A 19,762-nucleotide genomic window follows, 5' to 3' on the forward strand; every position below is an offset into this window, starting at 1 on the left:
CAAACAATAAGAATTTTTTTATTAAACCTTGTTCAGATTCTCACACTGCTATCTATATTGCTGTTATCATTGTTACGGCTATGCAATACAGTTGCAGCTATTGCAATACTGTTTTTGAATTTCATAGGCATTTTCCTTTAGAATTCTCACAATGCTGGTCCAGTTTCTTTGCTGCTCTGTTGTCTGTGTTTTCAATGATTAAATTTTCAGCTTCTTCCTACCATACTGCCATAGTGATCTTACTCCATTACTTCAAGTGTGGCAGTGATATCAGCCATTTATTCTGCATATGTACCATATATAAAAATCATCATGTCTTAACTGAAGCATATCACAAGTTTTAATATTTAATTTCACAATATTAATGTGAGAAAGATTAATAATGAGCTAAGTAGATATTTTAAATGGCAATAATATTTGTCTATTATCATGTCCCTTCACTGATGGGCTTTCTACAGTAAGACCTATGTAAAGTCTCCAAAATAAAAAACTTTCACAGTAGCAACTGTGGTCCAGCCAGGCTGGGTTATTTTGTACGGCTAAGTTGTGACTGTGATTCTGGGTGGAATGTTAGACATTGTAACACACCATCCTTCTCCTGTGATGAGTTTACTTTGGACTAAAAGGAAACACTGTAAAAGAGACAACTTCTGAGCAGCATTAACATCGGTTCCTTTTCTGTAAAATTTCAAGTATCCTGCTTCCTTCAAAAGTAGCATTTGGCCTTTATTTTCTTCATTTAATGCATTTTCTATATATTGAAAGATGTGTTTTAAACATTGGGATTAATTCTGTAGTTATCACTAAGACACAGTTACCATTGTGTAAATACAAATTGTCACACTGGACTGTAGTAGTGTTTTAGCCACTGATGCAATAAAATAATTCTAAATTTTATTAAAGACATTTACTATTTGCACTGTTTCAGATATTAATACCTTATTTCCCTTTGACTTACTTAATACGGTCATCTTTGGTGAGCCATACGTGTGCCATATTATTGACTCTTGCTAGACAGAATTAAAGAGGAGTTACATAAAAGCATACATATTAACTACCTGCCAGTGGCTGTTTTAAAAATAAACTTTCTTCAGTAAAGGTCATATAGAAACTAAGGTACATAATGATGTACATAAAGATCTCTGTAAATATGATGAACTTAGTATTAAAAAAAAAAAAGTTGACCATTCTCTCTTTCTTACTTTTCTTTTTTCTTTTTTGTTCCCTGTTAGGACTTAGTTTTCTACACTGCATATTTCAGGAAAAAAACCAAATGCTGTTTCTACTAAATCACAGAATCACAGAATGTTAGGGATTGGAAGGGACCTCGAAAGATCATCTAGTCCAATCCCCCTGCCGGAGCAGGATTGCCTAGACCATATCACACAGGAACGCGTCCAGGCGGGTTTTGAATGTCTCCAGAGAAGGAGACTCCACAACCTCTCTGGGCAGCCTGTTCCAGTGTTCAGTCACCCTCACCGTAAAGAAGTTTTTCCTCATATTTATGTGGAACCTCCTGTGTTCCAGCTTGCACCCATTGCCCCTTGTCCTGTCAAAGGATGTCACTGAGAAGAGCCTGGCTCCATCCTCATGACACTTGCCCTTTACATATTTCTAAACATTAATGAGGTCACCCCTCAGTCTCCTCTTCTCTAAGCTAAAGAGACCCAGCTCCCTCAGCCTCTCCTCATAAGGGAGATGTTCCACCCCCTTAATCATCTTCGTGGCTCTGCGCTGGACTCTCTCTAGCAGTTCCCTGTCCTTCTTGAACTGAGGGGCCCAGAACTGGACACAATATTCCAGATGCGGCCTCAGCAGGGCAGAGTAGAGGGGGAGGAGAACCTCTCTTGACCTGCTAACCACACCCCTTCTAATCCACCCCAGGATGCCATTGGCCTTCTTGGCCACAAGGGCACACTGCTGGCTCATGGTCATCCTGCTGTCCACTAGGACCCCCAGGTCCCTTTCCCCTAAGCTGCTCTCCAACAGGTCTGCCCCCAACTTGTACTGGTACATGGGGTTGTTCTTGCCCAGATGCAGGACTCTACACTTGCCCTTGTTATATTTCATTAAATTTCTCCCCGCCCAACTCTCCAGCCTGTCCAGGTCTCTCTGAATGGCTGCGCAGCCTTCCGGCGCGTCAGCCACTCCTCCCAGTTTTGTGTCATCAGCGAACTTGCTGATGACAATTGTTATAAAACCACTGATTACACTTACCTTTTTCAGCAATGGCGAGGAGAGCAGGTCTCAAGTCTTGAGCTATCTGCCAATAAAAAGAGATGATTAAGACTTATATGCTCCTCAGTGTGTACTATAGCTTTTTTTCCTTCCCCACCCTCCCCTCCCCCAAATGGCCCTGCCTACTTTTAAAATACTGGAGGAACTTAATATATTTTTATTCTCTTCATTATCAGGTTAATAACGTAATCTATCTAGTCATTTACATACAAAGTTTACTGGTGTGTAAAGTCAAGGGGATTCCTCAATGTTTATCTGTGGCTTTTCCATTTGTGTATAAATTTGTCATTAATTTAAGTATTTTTCTTGCTGTAGTGTTATGCTTTCAGAGCCCTGAGATTTCTCTTCAGTATGGAAAGAAATCGACATATCTTTAAAAGGTATGTTAACAAAACTCCTTTAGGATAACTTTCAAAGTCATCATTCCAATCAGAAAGACATATTTTTAAAATGTCATTTATTTTCAACAAAGAGAAATAGAAACAGGCAATTTCTGTCCTGTCCACAGCTACAGACAACCCTTCCTGCATTGCATCAGTGCCAGCCTATTAGATTTAGTATTTCAGTATGGGGACTTCTATTGTATGCATGCCAGAGAACCTAGCTCTGTAGGGGCTCCTTCCTCCCCCACGAATCAAGTTTCATAATATGTTGAGGACAGATTTAATACTGTTGCAGATTAACCATACTTTATCCTGAAGATTAGCAAATGAGAGTTACAGCCCTGGATAGTAGCAAGTAACTGGGAGCAGTAAATTTTTTCTCCCTCCCCTCCTGCACGTGGGGATGACTTTGCATCAAGCTGGTTTACTTAGGAGTGTTGCTGAAAGGTTTGGATCAATAAGTAGAAAATGTCTTTCATCAATTACCCGTTTTTACTAGTAAGATGACAGTTTCACCAGGCTGGCTACAAAGGCTGTGTAAAACCTAACGATTTGTGGGATTAGGATAGTAATCATACTGTCTAGGAGGTCTTCCTGTCAGTAGTGTTTCTGTATGATTTTATTCTGTATCATAAATTACTAGAATTTTAAAAATAACTTTTGTGTTAATTTTACTTTCAAGAAGTGGATTTTGTACTAAAAGGGACCCAGTTCATAATGAATGTTCATGATTGGTGTCAAGTTTTGAAAGTGATAAATCTGACAGCTGCTTTGCTGTCTTTCATATTTTTCCAAATACCTTAATTTTCTGTATTTCTGCTTCTGCCAGGACTTTAAAAAGAAACAAACCTTCAGTTAAGCATGTCACTAATCAAATATTGCCTACTATCTGTTAGCTTTTGTTTTTCTCAGTCTTTTTTGTCTTTTTTGTCTTTTAGACTAGACTTCTTAGACAAAAATTCTAAGATGGTTGTCATGATTCTTTAAATGCAGGGAAATGTTAATCCTGTCACTTAATGCATTACAAGAAGGAACTCAGATAAAGTGACAACAAGCATAATATAAAGTACTATCAGAAAAAAATAGCAAAATGACTGGAATCTCAGGAGGTGTATTGACTTTAAAGAGGCTTATACTTCTTTGGAGAACTGGCATTTATGTTAATACCCAACCCATGGAGGCTGAAGTCTGACTTTTGAAAGGGCCTTTAACTCCTATGTATAGTGTTAGAGGGTTAATATCTGAACAGATTAGTAAAAAATAAGTGTTTTAGAAGGTTCTAAAGTAAGTTGTAATAATAAACATTGAAAAGTCTCTGCTGTAGATTAATAGCTAGTGTACACTGCTTCTAAAATAAATATCAAAATTTATACTTTTGTAGACTTTTCCCTGCTGACTTGTTTGAAATCTTCATTGATATTGGACATTATGTGCGTGATATCAGTGCTTATGAAGAGTTGGTATTAAAGCTAAATTTATTAAAGGTGAGTAAAAACCTTCATAGCTTTAGGAAGCTGGATTCTTTGCACATTCTTAGCACAAGAAAGCCATGAAATATTTTGTATTTATTTGTCATTTAATTTATAACCAGGAGGATGAATTGAAGCAAATTGCTGAAAGTATTGAGAGCAAGAATCAGAATAAGGCACCTACAAAACATATAGGCAGTTATGCAATTTTAGAGCACCTTGGCAGTGGAGCTTTTGGAAGTGTATATAAGGTAAACTTCACTTTTGATATTAATTTATAGGTTTGGGGGGAGGTTTCATGAAGAGGGTCTAATATCTATTTTAGGCACTACCATCCTTTGAATTTCAGTAGGGGAATGCAGGTGTGAAAAGGCCTTTATGGATCTGGGCTTGTTAGTGTTTACTGTGATTTTGTTTGTCCCCTGTTGTATTTATAAGATTGACCAGTGTGTCTCTCAGGTTTCTGCTTTTATTTTCGTTTAATTCCTTTCCACAAACAGCATTTCTGTCTATTGCAAAGGCTAACAAATCCATGTAAAACCACAGAAATTCAAGCATGTTTTATCTGAAGAGCAACACTGGGCACAGATAATGTTACTTCAAACACTGTGGCAAGTTCAGCAGTGTAATGCTTACATGCATTGTGGGGCTCCAGTTCCTTTGACTAATCACATCATACACAGAAAAAGCTATGACTCTGATAACTAATCTGGTAGCCATAATAATATCCTTTCTGTCCCCATCCTGTATTAATTTTACAAGGGCTTTATCTTTTTTATAGGTTAGAAAACATAACGGACAAAATCTCCTGGCAATGAAAGAAGTCAATTTACACAATCCAGCATTTGGAAAGGACAAAAAAGACAGAGACAGCAGTGTAAAGAACATTGTCTCTGAATTAACTATCATTAAAGAGCAGGTATGTCTCATGGACTCTAGTCTCATGTATGGGCATTCTGCTGTTAGCATTATTAACTGTGAGTTCTCATGTAGCAGGGCTTCCAGCTGCTGGTCCTATTTTTGTCTGATCAGTACAATGCTGGCCCCTTTTACCTGAATGATGTCAATATTGAAAACCTTCTTACTGTAGTGTTAGCGGCAGTGCAAATGCTTGTTGCTAAAGATTCTTACTTTCTGTGTTGGCAGTATTTGAACTTTTTTCAGGATTCTGTAAATTAAGATTGTGATAGAAAACTGATGAGTCTTTGTTCTATTTAATGAATTCTTGGGTCTAAAATACAGTGAGAAGATAGTCTTTTTTGTAATTGAAAATGAAAAAAACAGACTGATCATCAGTGTTCTTAGGCTAAGAAAGCCAATACTTTGATGCAGGCGTAATTGCCTGTCTTCAGACTACATTTACTCTCTTTCAGTTATTAAGGGAAGAGTGGATAGGAATAATGCTGTATTTTCCTCCTGGTTGCTCTAGTAATGTGCAACAACACTTCTTGTGTTTGGGTAGCAGTGAAGGTCTACTGCACTGCAGTTCATAAGGAAGTTTGTGGAAACCTTGTGGAATACTTCCTTCCAATGTGTAGCTAAATATTATAAATACTGTGCCACCAGTTTAACTCTTCTAAACATCTAAATTTCTTTCCTCATTGTAGCTTTATCATCCAAATGTTGTAAGGTATTATAGAACCTTCTTGGAAAGTAAGTATAAATGCAGAGAATTACCACATTGCACTATATATGTAATAATAGCACTTACAGCTTGGAAAGAGTGTGTCAAATTAGAACAATAAATGATAAAGTTTTCTTCAAGAACTGCTACAGTTCAGACAGGCTTATATTCCTTTAAAATTGAAAAATGGTGGGTTTTTTTTTTGTTTTTTTTTTTTTTAATAATGAGTGAGCTACATATACGTGCCCACTGAGTGATTATCAGGCAGTGAATTCCTTATAGTTGCTGTGATAAATTGATGAAAAAATGGAATACCAAGGAGTAGAACTATGATTAAAATGTATTTGTCTGTACAAATATATTTTTAAAAAGTGAAAAGTAGCAGTTTTAAAAATATATTTTAACCTCAAATACTCTATTTTCAAATGCCTTCTGTATAAATGTAATATTCTATTAATTAATTTTCTTTTATGTAGATGACAGATTGTACATAGTCATGGAGCTCATAGAGGGAGTGCCATTGGGAGAACACTTTCACTCTTTGAAGGAAAAGCAACAACAGTTTACAGAAGAAAGAATATGGCATATATTTATCCAAGTAGGGGCAATCTTTTTTTTTTTTCTTACCAGGACTTTCCTGCATGTAATTAGTATCACCACTTATGTTTGTTAGGCTAATAAATGAGAAAGTAATGCTTATTATATCAGGCACTAATATCAGATATGAATTTAATTTTATGTGCCTTTATTTAGGTTGTTTTTAAGAATCTTTGTAAGGCTCTTTCTGTTTGTTTTTAAGCTTTGTCTTGCTCTTCGTTATTTGCATAAAGATAAAAGGATTGTTCATAGAGATCTCACTCCGAACAACGTCATGCTGGGGGATAAAGACAAAGTTACAATTAGTGAGTAGAACTACTTGAAGAGAATTTCCCATGATGTATGTGAGTAGAATTTCTTTACTGAAACTCTCAGAAGTTTTCAGATTCCCAGGCACTGGTCACCATACGTGGAAGCTAGTAAATTATTGCATTATTATACTGTTGTGTAAAATAATTGCTAATGCAGATTTTGTGATCATTACCACCAGGTGTCATCAGCCATGACTATTTTTTGCAGCTATGTGTGTCAAATATGACGGAGGAGATGATTTAGCCCTAAAAAAATTGAACTGTAGTTATGCTTCAAGGCCTGTTTTTGTTGAAGTAAGCAAGAATATTGAGATAACCAGATTAGATAACAAGTGCTAATGAACATACGAAGTACAACAGCAATCTGTTCTATTCCAATTCTACCATGCAATTTTTTAGTACTCATCAGTTGTTCCCAGTGATCAGCTGCAGTGAGGTGCCCTTTGTCTAAGCCTGTAGTAGTGAATGTTCTTGACGTACGCTTCTATAATCTCCACAGTGTAGAGGAAGGAGCCTAGGAAGGTTTCAGGATAGGCTTTGAAAGCAGTACTCCAAAGTATGACAAAGTTCTACTCTCTGAGTGAATTAACACAATCTGGTACACCAGCAAGCCTTATAGGGAATTCAGATACTGTAGTTTTTAAAATTCTCAAAGAACTACTGTCTGCTTTCTTACTGCTCATGACACGGAACTAATTAAACAACGTGAATACTGCAGAATTGTTGTGAGTAGTCTTGAAATAAAAATCAGTCTCTCTTTAAAAAATAACGGGGAAGTGTAGACATATGCACACACAAACCACAAAACACTCAGCTATAATAGGCAAATATATTTAACGACTGTTGTTTTATAGTAAATATTTATACCTGATGGTGTATATACAATTTAATAAGGAATGAGTTTAAGTGTGTATTAAAAAACTCTGACTCTTGGTAACGATATAATGTCACTGTTTAAGGCTGAAAGGAGAATTGGTTCTGCCCTAGTCCAAACCAGGACATATAGTTTTGAAAGAAAGTGATTTAGTGGAGCATTTGTCCCTGAGAGATGAAAATAAATATTCAGAATATTATTTTAAAATGAAGTATCAGGTAGTTGTATTTTATATCAACATACTGCCACTAAGGGGCACTCTTGTCTTGCATTTAACACCTTTGCCTTACCCCTGGTCCAGTCTGAAGTGTAAATGTACTTTCAATGTAAGCTTTAAAACTGTCCTTGAAACCATTTTATATTTCTGTCAAAGATTTACAGGAGCTGAGGAAAACTGGAAGAACTGAAACTTATTTTGACCATTTATACAGTGATTGGTTCTAAACTATTGCAATATTTAAACAAACACTTTAGTGCTTTAATTAGTTCCGATGTACATTGAATTTGCTGAGGGAGCTGAAGCTCTTTTATCTATTACTTCTGAATTTTATTGAGCCTTGTTGTTTTACAACCTTAACGAAATTAAGAATAATTTACTTTTCGATGATAGTGTATATGTACTGTATTGGTGCATGTTGTGGTATTACGCCTAACTCATACAGTTTATGTGTACCTAAGAGTGGAGCATTTGTGATCTTAATAACTATGTCTCACAGTATTTGTGGATAAGTGTACTATCCATTTGAGAATTTCAAGTGGTTCTAGATGAAAGTTATAACAAAATGTCAGATGAAGGTGGAAGCGTATGCTCAAATATTGAGAAATCTTAAATCTGCCTCTGCAGTGAGTTTGACCTGTCAGCTTTTATAAAAGGAGAGGATCTGCTCTAAGATCTACTCAGAACTGTAGTTCTGTGTTTACAAGCTGCGCAGTCATCGCAAAGAGAGAGAGTTTAATTTTCTGAGTCTTTCAAGTCTCAAAACTGTCCAAAACTTGTCTCAATCTAACTGGAGTAATATTCCTGTGGACTACCTGTGAAGCAGTGTTGTGCAAGTATATAATCAAGATATGGTCTCTGATGGTCCAAATTATTTTGTTTCGTAAAAGAAGCTTGTGTATCTTATCCTGCTCTTTTTTCTTTTTGTCAATCAGTCCTGGAAATAGTAACTCTTGTTTATCTTTTGCTATGAGAATCTGCAAGCTGACCATATAACAAAGGCAGCTTATTCCTCTGTAACTAATGTTCTTCAAATAGGTGCCTTAGTCTCAGACTCTCATGGTAGATTTTGATTTAAAAGAAAAAAAGAATAAAGTAATACATTGGTGCAAAGTCCTTCTATACACCAAGACTTTCATTCTGTACTGTGCATGGCTATGCAACAGCCCCAACAATGAAATACTTTAAGAAAGTTCTGGGACCCACAGGTAGGCGTTTCTCACCATGTATGTGAGAACTGAGCCACTTGCATTCCAAATCCCATGACGATCTCTCGTACAGTTTCTGAGTTTACCTTGGTTGAAAAGGAAAGGAGTTTATAGTGTGGGAGATGTTCCCACCTTGCTGTCAGGACAGGAAAAAAATAAACCTGCTGAAGAATTATGCTTGCTTGTCCTGAATTCATGGAGAAATGAGTTGTTCTACAAGGTGGCTCTTGTAGAACAATTCCAGCAGAACTTGGTAGGCAGGAACCTATGGTGAAAGGTGGCTGAAAACTGAAATTTGTACAGGCAGAGAACTCTGCAACCAGCCTGGCACTATGTAAGATTAAGCTATGAGGGGACTTTTCTAGAGATGGTCTCTGAATATCATCTCTATAGGTGTTACTGAAAAAAGAACACCTGAGGTAATAGCTGGAAGATTTTTTAATCCATATATTCACACTGTATGTTCTTTTTCTTAAATATTGAGTGTAATTAGACATGATCTTTATCCAGGTCTTTTGTTTATTGTTTTGTTTTTAAACTTATGCAAGATACAAATGAAAGTCCTAAGTCCAGGAGGTACTTCATTCTAGTGTGAAGATTATATAACTTTCTTTGCATTTCCCATGACGTCTTTTACACATGTCAATTAAATCTGAATCATCCCAATCTTTTTCAGGCTCTTTCAAGTCATGTGTTGTTGCAAATGGAAACAGACATTTACAATCCGATCCTAGCCAGGCTAGTGGTGATATACGATCTCTGTTTCTGACTGTAGAGAATTTTAAGCATCCTGATGTTATGTAGTCTCTGGAACTGCCCACCCTACTTATTTGTTTTGTTTCATCTCTGACATAAATTTGATAGGAAGGGGGCCATAACTACCATCTCTTCTATGTTGGTACAGCATTTAATTGTAATTGGTTGAGCTACAAATGCTGCGATAATATAAATATTAAATCATGCTAATGTGCAATTTCAGAAAACATCTCATTCTAAATCGGTAGGAGAGTGTTACTGAAATTGTACATCTCTAGTCAGGATGAATGTCTGATTTATAATTTCTGACACACACAAAAAAAAGAGTAGAATTTTAGGGTTTTAGAGATTCATTGAACGAGTATTATCTGTGGCTCTCAGTTTAATCTGCCCAGCCTTTTTATATAAGACATTGAGAAGTTACAGTTTTCTGAATTTAAAATGTGTATCTGCTTTTATTGCAGCTATATTTTACTGTGGCTGTGTTTTGTTTCTAGCACAGCATATTTCTCTCTAGAGCTCCATAGGCACATCTGTTTGTAGGACAAAACAGAAGACTTTGTATATCATCACTTTTCCTCAGTGTCATCTAGTTGTAGCAAGGTTTAGAATCTTGATGGTCAAAGAGGGCTGTGTAGAATCACTTTGATACCTTTCAGGTCTGATGTTAAGGAGAATTGTGAAGGGTTCCATACGCTCTTTTGAGTGGCATGCTCGGTTTAATGTTTAGTACACGTGATACAATAGCAGCAGAAAGGATCTGTATGGAACTGAAACCTAGGATTATATAGCAGCAGAATACTAGTTTTGAGACAACTTGCCTGCCTCATATACTTCTAATCATAGCAGGCAGCCATGAAGTGTCAGAATGGTGAAGTGAATGAGACTTGAAAAGGTCAAATAGTTGCTGGATGCTGGAAGAAATCTGTTATTTTTGTAATTCAGAATACTTGCTTGTTGAGTGCATTTGTTAAAAGACCTATTGGCTCTTGATTCTGTGCCATGCCCAGAGAAGCTGTGGCCATGGAGGTTAAAGTGGATATACTAGTGTCTGTTGTGTGTTAGTCACTACTTTTCAGAGTCACTTGGATCACTGGTAGGTTTTTTTGCACATTACACAGCTCATTTAACCAGTCTTCACTATCAGAATTCCTAGCCTTCATACTAAGATTCAAGGAAAATGCTTGTAGTACTCCATTTTCAAAGCTTCCGTAATAGGCTGAGTAGAATTTTACACTTATTACATTCACCGCTTGTAAATTCAAACATTCTGGCACTGTTGGTGGATTAATAGCACAATCGCATCTCTCTCTACAAAATCTCAGTTCTAGACATGTATCAATGCTAATGTTCTTTAGCACAGAAGTTACAAGCTTCACAAAACTGACAGATTAGTAGACTGAGTTTACAAAGCATTGATATTAGCGCACACAAAGGTTTATGATAAAATAGGCTAGAAAGGAGTGTTTGGGAATGATGAGAAATTAATTCTGTTCCCATTCTGTTGATGGAAAAGAGTAGAGTAAGTATGTACGACTGTTGATTAAATTGCGGATTATCTTGATTTTAGGATATGATTTCATGGAAAATAAAATAAAGTTCTAGTTTTATCTTCCAGAACACTGTAACTCAGTAAGTTGCCAACAAACTTTCTTGATTACAGTTGCAAACTTGCTGAAGAGAAGCAAAGTGATTTTGTCTCATCCTGAGCCTTTCAGGGTAGAAGAAGAAACTGTTCAACGGGGACACAGTGCAAATCTGACCTGAGTAGGTCTGAAGTTCACATATGTGGTGAATTTGATACTCCATTGATCCTCCTTTTTTGCTTTGCTTTTGGTCTTTGTGTGCATATTTGATTTTAGGAAAAAAATAATGGCATTTTCAAAGAGCGTTCAAATATAAATAAGGCAACAAATGTGCAAATGTGCAAATATGAGATCAGTGTTGTTAAGATGTATCTGGAAAATTTTCCTCTTGTTTTTACTGTAGAAGATCAATCTATTAGGTAAAATCTTTGGGAGATAAAATGAAATGAAAACCCATATCCTGTCAACAAAAAGAGGAAAAACATTCCAGGTACCGAAAATGCTCATTTAAAGAGATTGCTAAGATTTACAAAAAACTTTCTAATTCAGTATATTATGAAAGTTGAAGAGAATCATTCTGTAGGAGGTTACAGATAGGTAGTCAAGTCAACCTACTCATTTTTTCATAGTTCTCTCTTCCTTCATGCCCTCTTCCCCTGGCATGTAATGTTTTCTGAAAACAATCTTGCTTCATTACCACTTACCCTGCTACCCTAAACACAATGTGAACAAGTGAAAATGAGTGAAGAGGGGTGTTTCAGAATCTAAAGGATTATGACTGCATCATTTTATGTTAATTTTTCTTTCCTATTTAAGGACGGTCTTGCATGGTTCTTTAGCTGTTGTTGTTGTGTTTTTTTTTTTTTTTTGTTAAGAAATAGTCAGCTTTCTAGATTCCTGGGTATACAGAGGGAAAAACCCTAAAGGCTTAATGTTGTACTATCACAGTACAAAATCTAGTCAAATATAATATACTCGTGGGAGAGATATGACTATTGGGAGTGAATTGCTGGTGAAATTGCATGTCTAGTCATAGTTTATAAAGATCCATCTAATGGTGGAAGTTTGTTCATTTTTTATTGTCTTTGAACAGACTTAAAAATAAACTTCATCTTCAATGAAAGATGTCAAGCTTCCAGCCGTTAGGGAAATTAGCTGTAAAGAAATACGTCAGTTGAGGTTGCACAATAGACAAAGCACCAACAGCTATTGCCATGGAATTTTATTTTAGAAAAACTTGTTTGCTAGGTTTGGTGCACCTACCATTCCCCATCAGTTTACAAGCGCTCATGTATTAGGATGCACAATTAATTTGTAGTGGTGATATGAATTGTAATTCACGTGGGAATCTATTCACATGGGACAATCTAACAGTCAAATGAGGGGGTTTGTTATTTTTGGGGATGAGGGAGTGGCCTCTTTAATATCATTTTATTCCTGCATTGCAAGACTACAGAGGGCAACAAAAATCCTCTGAGGTGGTAGACAATTCAATGATTTTAGGACTGCAATATCGGCTCTGGGACTAGAGCAAAGCACCACAAAACTAGCCTAGAAAAAGGGTGAGCTAAACTCACCAAGACACAAGTGCATGAGCTGCTTTCCAGAGATAGTGCAAAAGAGGGGCAGGATTGGTCTTTTTTTTATGGCAGAGGGTTATTAGCTCATCTTTCTCATAGAATCTTGCTCTGAATCACTAAGATGGTTTTATAATTTCCCCTTTGGATGGACTGATGCAGCATGCAGTTCTGCATCCTGATGGTGGTGGTGGCTGGGTGGCCTGCCTGCCCTCTCTTTTCCTTCTGTTTTGTGCTATCTCTTTGCCTTTGCTCTTACCAGCGTTTGTTTTTGTGCATCTAATGTACTGGCTTACAAAGCCTTCATTAGCCTTCTCAGTATGATTCTCTAATGGCTTGGCTTTTCCATTTTTCTCTGGCCACCTTTATTCTACGGATATTTATTGTGATATTGTCAACGTTGATATAGTTCCTTCCAGCAAGTACTCAACAACACTTCTGTTAATTGGTAGGTTGCTTTCTTGTGTGAGAATGGAAGCTGTAGGAAAATATTTGGAAGCTGTAAGGTTTGTATTTCATTCTGAAATTGGTGGGATTTGTGATCAGACGCATCTGCATTCACACAGATATGTGTGAATTGGTTAGGTCTAGCTTCTGAGGATAGGCCCATTCCTGTACTTATGAGCTATGTCTTAATGCTTGGTGTACCACTGGACAAATTAACTGTAGTAAATCAAGATGGTTCAGGAAGCCTACTTCAATAAGTAGGATTTTGAATTTCAGGAATGACCAGTAAGATCATAATATAAGAATCACTAGATCAGATCAAAGATTTATGTAGGTCTCTGTGCTAAATGCTGACACTTGGGTAAAGTTCATAAGAAGCTGAGCAACTATTGAGTAATCTTGCTCTCACAATTCTCTTCCAGCTTCTAAAAGACACACTGCTATAGTGTGAAGCTCTTTCAGGAAATTGCCAGATATGAATTGTCGCAAGTGGGTCCTCATTAATCAAGCCTCAGTTCACAGCTGAAACAATAAATACCAGTTAACAGGAGTCATCTTTGTATTTGGTCATATCTTCATATAATGGTATGGGAGGCAGGCCTCTTGCAGTTCTCAGAAATGATTTCGTTTGTTAGTTATTGTAGCAAATTTTGGCATAAAATACCAAATAAAGATTCCTGGAGTATTAAACATTGCAGACCAATTTATAAGCTGCAGACAGATGCCTAAATAAATTAAAAGAAGCAATTTCACTAGTTCGAAGCAGTTCAATGTTTGCCAGTTCCTTTTCATTCAATTCTGTATTATGGGCTTGAAAAAAGCATTTATGTTTAATGTAAAGCTGATTGTTCCTGTGCTTCACGTTCCTTAGCTTTGGCAGCACCAGTAGTATTTAGGAGCTTCTTGCTGGTGTCAGGACGGTTTAGCAGAATTTGGAAAATGTGAAATGGATTTTTGCCTGTGAAATGGATTTTTTTCTCTCAGTTTCTGAGGACCTGAGCCTAAAAGGAAGAGAATATATTTACTCCATCTGGCTGATTTTTCCTTTGCTTTTTTTTTTCCAGATAATCACTTATGTTGTATTAAAATAGACTACTTCTTCCAGAACAGAGATGCCCAGCTCTCCTCTTTCCTTTCCTAAATCTTTCAAGCACCAGGAACTGAATTTATTGATAGATATGTCTTAATACTCTTTCTTCATAGAATATTATGTGAAGGAGGAAATTTAGCATTACTCACCCCAATTAATTCAGGGAAGTATCAACATTGCAAAAACCTCTGGATTAATATCCCCTGGAGTGAACTGCCTGAGGTCTGTCTTAACTCAAGAGCAAAAGGGAGGCCTCTCAGTGATCCTGTTAATTTAGCATTCTTTCTACTTATATTTTCCAAGTACTGCAGAGCTAGTCCTTTTTTGAACATTTTGTTCAAAGAAAAATGATCTGTGGCCTGGGTAGCTAGATTTGGCTTTCTTATCAAAGGCCCTTTCTGAATAAGAGATCTAATGGGATGCCCCCTCCCTGGCAGTGTTTAAGGCCATGTTGGATGAGGCTTTGGACAACCTGGTCTAGTGGAAAGGTGTCCCTGCCCATGGCAGGGGGGTTGGAGCTAGATGATCTTTAAGGTCCCTTCTAACCCAAACCATCCCTATGATTCTATGATCTACTCCTTTTCAGTCTCTTAAGGCTCACACTGAGCAAGAGCCAACAGAATCTAATTTTTCTTACTTGTGTTTCTTCTGATCTGGAGCTTTTTTTGGTGAGTAGAAACATTTTGGACTAAAATGTTTATGAACTAACTCACTGCAAAAACAGTTGGAATAGGAGTGGTATGGGCTCTCTCCAAGTAGAAAAGGAGCCTTAAAATATTTTACAGAATATTATTTACCACACAAATCTTCCCAATTCTGAAGTACTATTATAATACCAAATTTATTAACAGACTAACAAGTACAATGATTTTCTTTTGCTCTCTGTGCTTGGGTGTAATAAAGAGCAATGTACCTTAGCTGCATTGTTGCGTTGAGGCAGCAGCAGAGTAGTGAATTGAAAAAAATGAACTGTTTGCATGGAACTGGGATTAAAAATATCATCCTTAAAGACTGTGTGTGACAATTTTATGAAAGACTACCTGATAATTACACAAAAGGCACTTATTAACATAATTGCGTGATCATCTAAATCTACAGCTTTTGTCACAAGGCTAAGATTCACCATTATTTCTTACCAAATGAAATCTGAACATGAACTATTCAGATATTAGACCCCCCCCATATTTCTGTGAAATTAAATTTCTGAGAAAGTCTGCCATTCCCAGCTATCATAATTTGAATGAAAGTGAAATAATTACTAACTTCATTACATTAATTTTTCCATTAATTTGGGCATTAGATCACTGCTTATTAGATACTTACCATTGTCATGCAGTTGATTGGAATATATTAATAGAAACCTGAAACTGGTCATGTAGTTTGGATTGAAAGCGTCAAAGGTGTGTTTATAATATTTTTAAAGCTAGTAGGCCTGATTCAAACATAAGTTATTGATTAATGTGGAGATAGGAAGATAGTATGATCCAATACTGCGAAATATAAAAGATAAAAAAACTCCTAAACCTCCCTTCCACCCTCCCTGAACTTTTCAGCTGTTGTGAACCAGCACTGATTGTCATGCAAAGAGGGTGATTATTGACATGTGAATCTTTTTTCCTTTATTGTAGCTGACTTTGGGCTTGCAAAGCAAAAGCAAGAAAACAGCAAACTTACATCAGTAGTGGGAACCATTCTATACTCGTGGTAAGTATTGCATACAACGTTCAGTCCAGTGATTTCCATCTTCACAGTTACTTTTTTGAAGCCGACAGGCGTGTTACAATGGAGTAAGGAACGAGGTGCAAGTTACCCACCCACAGCTACTCTGCAATAGTCGGTTTCCTGCCTATTTTGCTGTTGCCTGTTCTTGCATGTGGTGGTTACTGTGGGCTAAGTTGGTGCAAAAATGATGTAACTGCGGTTGTGTAGTAACTTATTCATCTACTTATATCCTTATAGATAAAGAAAGGTGTTTTCAAGCTATAAAAATATATATGTAAAAAATATAATTAATTTTAATGGCTTTTAATGTAATTGTGCCTTCAGTGTTCAGTTACATTGTATGTGTAGACAACTTACCTTCTGAAAAATATTTGAAAATAATGGTAGTAGATTTGTTTTGGATCAGTAGGCAGTTGGTTTTAATAATTAAACTGAAAAAAATTGTCTGAAGTGTGGAATTTTCAAAGGTAGAAAAACACGACACAGATTGTTTGCAATTTAAGCTTAGTAAACGCATAAATGACTGCTCTAAAATTCTGCCTTAGACAATAGGCTATTCAGTCTGCTGAATGAGCTGCAGTTTCCTTTGGCACTCCATTTGTGGGCAAGCCAGAGTGAGGAACCATATTGCCATTAAATCGCAGTACCAATATAGCTACCTAAGTCCCTAGATTACTGCTGGCCTTGTGTTTTGTTTTCTCAGGAGCATGGAATAGAAAGCATTTCCTATCCACGAGGTTCCCCTCAATATGTAAACAGTGCATGTAATTGAGGGTATTATATGCATGTCAGATTCTTTCAAACAAAAGTAATTGTGGGCAGGATAGAGTATTGATTTTTGTGTTGCATGATGCATAAATAAGAAACATGTGTGTTAATTGAGGTTACTGTATTGCAAAAAAAAAGCGAGCAAATGTAATTGGGTAAAAATCTAAATTGTGGAAAGCACAAGCTCAGTATTCATCTAATAACAGTTGATGTGTTCTGGGCCTTCCATTTAAGCTGAGAATTTCTGTTGATTGGAATGCTAACATCAGAAATCAATTAAGGAATTGCTATTCTGTGCCACAGTTTTGGATCCCTCTCTTCATTTGCAAAACTATTGGTTAAGCTTTGCCTACCCTAACTACTGCTTTATTAAGGAAATATGTTTACAATATGTTCAGCTGAAGCCTTGCAGATCCAAATATTCCTCATTCCTGCATGTGCTTGTTCCATCTTCTTTGCAACACCTTTTACAAACAGCTGCTGTTCCCCTCATCAGATTCACTGTTGCTTCTACGGAGAATCCAGCTTTCTAAGGTCAGAAGTTGGTTTTCTTCTTTTAGGGACTTTCTGGTGCTCTTGTTCCCACTACTATAAATTGCCAATCCTAGCTCCTGTAAATAAAATGAAGTTTGTTTGGCATAGGGAATAGAAAAAAAAATACAATGATGACATATAAACAAACAAGAATGTTGCATAGCATATAGTCTATACCCCAATATAGTTTTCTGTTTTCATCAGAACTTTTAATTTACATAATACTTGCGAATAAGGAGAAAAAACCAGACAGAACATTCTATCCTAAGTAAAACTAGAAGTGGTTTCATCCTAAATCTCTTCTAAGACAACTGCACTGGCTGGGGCACTGACAATATCTTTTGCAGAAGTTTACAGGCCTTTTTGATGCCCGTCTTCTTCAATCTTCTTTTCTGCAGGGGTCACCACATGTGATGGCCATATACCTGCCAGAATGCTCGGCGTGCGTGCTTGTAATAAGCAACTAAAGGGTCAAAGCTATCGAGGGAGCTACTGGTGGCTCTTCTGAATTAAGAGAGAGTGTCAAGAACTCAGGCATTTGGCAGTTGAATATAATCCATGTTGCTACTTTTTAAATTGTTACTTGTGATTTCCTAGTGCCAGAATGATAATGATTGACAGTTAATCCTAGAAATCGCTAAATCCTAAAATAGCTTCAAAAGTGAGTTCCTTGTATGTGTTAAATATTCAAGTCCAATACCTTGAAGACTAATACATATGCTGGCTTCTTAGTGAGCAAAAGTAGGTAATTGCAAGGCTGACTTAATTGGTTCTCCGAATACTCCTGAAGCATAGCACAATCTGTGAGTGATGCAACAATCTGCGAGTGATAGTTTGGGTATTTAAGTGTAGTAAGAATTTTGGTGTAACTAGTTATTTGCCATCTTTTCAGCTCCTCTGAAATAATTGATTTGTTTTGTTCAGTTATACTGGGCAGAGAAACTGTTTTTGGGAATTTGCTGTGCTCTTTTAAACAACAGTTACCGGTAAAGCATCTGCAGGTTAGATTGGTCTTTAGAAGTGTCAGTCAGGTTCCAAACCAGGCCCCACGGCATCCGGATCACTAAGTTCTAATTTTTCTTATCCTATCGTCCATTCACTTCTTTTTTTCTGCCTCCCCACCACCCCCGCCCCCGGCCCCCCGTTAGATTTCTGTTGTTGACCGTCTCTGGGTCTATTCATATTTTTAAAGGAAACTTTTATTTGAGAATAGTGTTCTGTAGATTTAAATATACTCTTTTTTTTTTTTTTTTTTAAATGTTTGCTTCTGCCACATTTTTATTATTCTCATACCCTGTCCTTGTACATGGAAGTTCACATCAGAGCTAAGACTTTGGCGTTCTTTTTCTACCTCTTTTGTCCAGTTTATTTAGATGTAAGGCATGAGGATAAAGTGGTCACTTAACATGTTGCAGTCTCTCAGTAAGTGGTCTTTTGGGGACATTGTTTGTTCATTTCTGCTCCACAGGCAAATCATGGAAGCAGTGATCCTTGCCTGTCTGCAGTCAGAAAGAGAACAAGGATACAGTAACTGATGTCTTTTGTATTTAAAATGTATCCTTGAGTAATATTTAAAGCGACAGGCTAAAGCATTAAAGTCTTTCCAATGTCATAATAATTTAAGAATGCTAAAAAGGTTTTGCAAACAGCTGAATGCACTGGATGCCACCTTCAAGGTATTTGGCTAGTACTGTGTGTGACAGTGGGCTTTTTGATATGGAAACCTGTTTGTGAGGAATGCAGTGAACTGAGTGTTTTAACACAAGTTGTGAAGCGAAAGTCAGAGCCTGTAGACTTAATCATTGTGTGGACTAGATTTTTTTTTGTGTTTGTCTCTTTTGGTATGATTTAAGTACATGTGAAAACCTATCAAATAGTCAAGATACTGGGAATGCGTATCTACCAAGAGCAGCAATATTAGTTCCTGCACAAAAAAAAAAAAAAAAAAAAGGAGGAAGAGAAAGAGCTGTGAGACAGCATTGTCGTTTTAGAGTGGCAGAAATTGCTTTCTTCTGAATTGACGGGATAATAGTTCTGGGTCGTTTGAGATGCAACCCACCCTTCTTGGAGCAGACAATATAGTACTGAAACAAAATAATAAATGTCAAAAGTACTGTCTGATGCTTATTGTTTAAATTTGGCTATGCAGCATTATGCAGAGTGGTTCAGATAAAAACATATCACTATATGTACCAAATATGTTTGGTTTTGGGGGTGAATGAATCAATTCGCTAATGCAATTTTTTAAAAGCTGTGGCATAAAATACCAGACACTGTTTATGTTTAGAGAGGGGTTTATACAATTATGTTTTGTAATTGTGATGGTTTCTAATTCTAATTCATACTAGGTTTTGTTCTACT

The 19,762-nt window shown here is 36.7% G+C and overlaps 1 protein-coding gene across 3 annotated transcripts in view; it reads left to right on the top strand.

The window, feature by feature from the left end:
* The window catches only part of NEK10 (NIMA related kinase 10), a 99,539-nt gene that overhangs the window by 18,928 nt on the left and 60,849 nt on the right, over positions 1–19,762 (top strand). For 2 of the 3 annotated variants that reach the window (XM_068405036.1, XM_068405037.1), the window contains exons 15-22: positions 2,554–2,618; positions 4,003–4,105; positions 4,213–4,341; positions 4,872–5,009; positions 5,698–5,743; positions 6,191–6,312; positions 6,514–6,616; positions 16,006–16,081. In XM_068405036.1, coding sequence (XP_068261137.1) covers positions 2,554–2,618; positions 4,003–4,105; positions 4,213–4,341; positions 4,872–5,009; positions 5,698–5,743; positions 6,191–6,312; positions 6,514–6,616; positions 16,006–16,081 — 782 coding nt within the window. The remainder of the gene's footprint in view (positions 1–2,553; positions 2,619–4,002; positions 4,106–4,212; positions 4,342–4,871; positions 5,010–5,697; positions 5,744–6,190; positions 6,313–6,513; positions 6,617–16,005; positions 16,082–19,762) is intronic. The other variant, XM_068405038.1, reaches the window with a different exon arrangement.

Source organism: Nyctibius grandis, chromosome 7, assembly GCF_013368605.1.
Source record: "Nyctibius grandis isolate bNycGra1 chromosome 7, bNycGra1.pri, whole genome shotgun sequence".
In the NCBI taxonomy this organism is placed as follows: domain Eukaryota; kingdom Metazoa; phylum Chordata; class Aves; order Nyctibiiformes; family Nyctibiidae; genus Nyctibius; species Nyctibius grandis.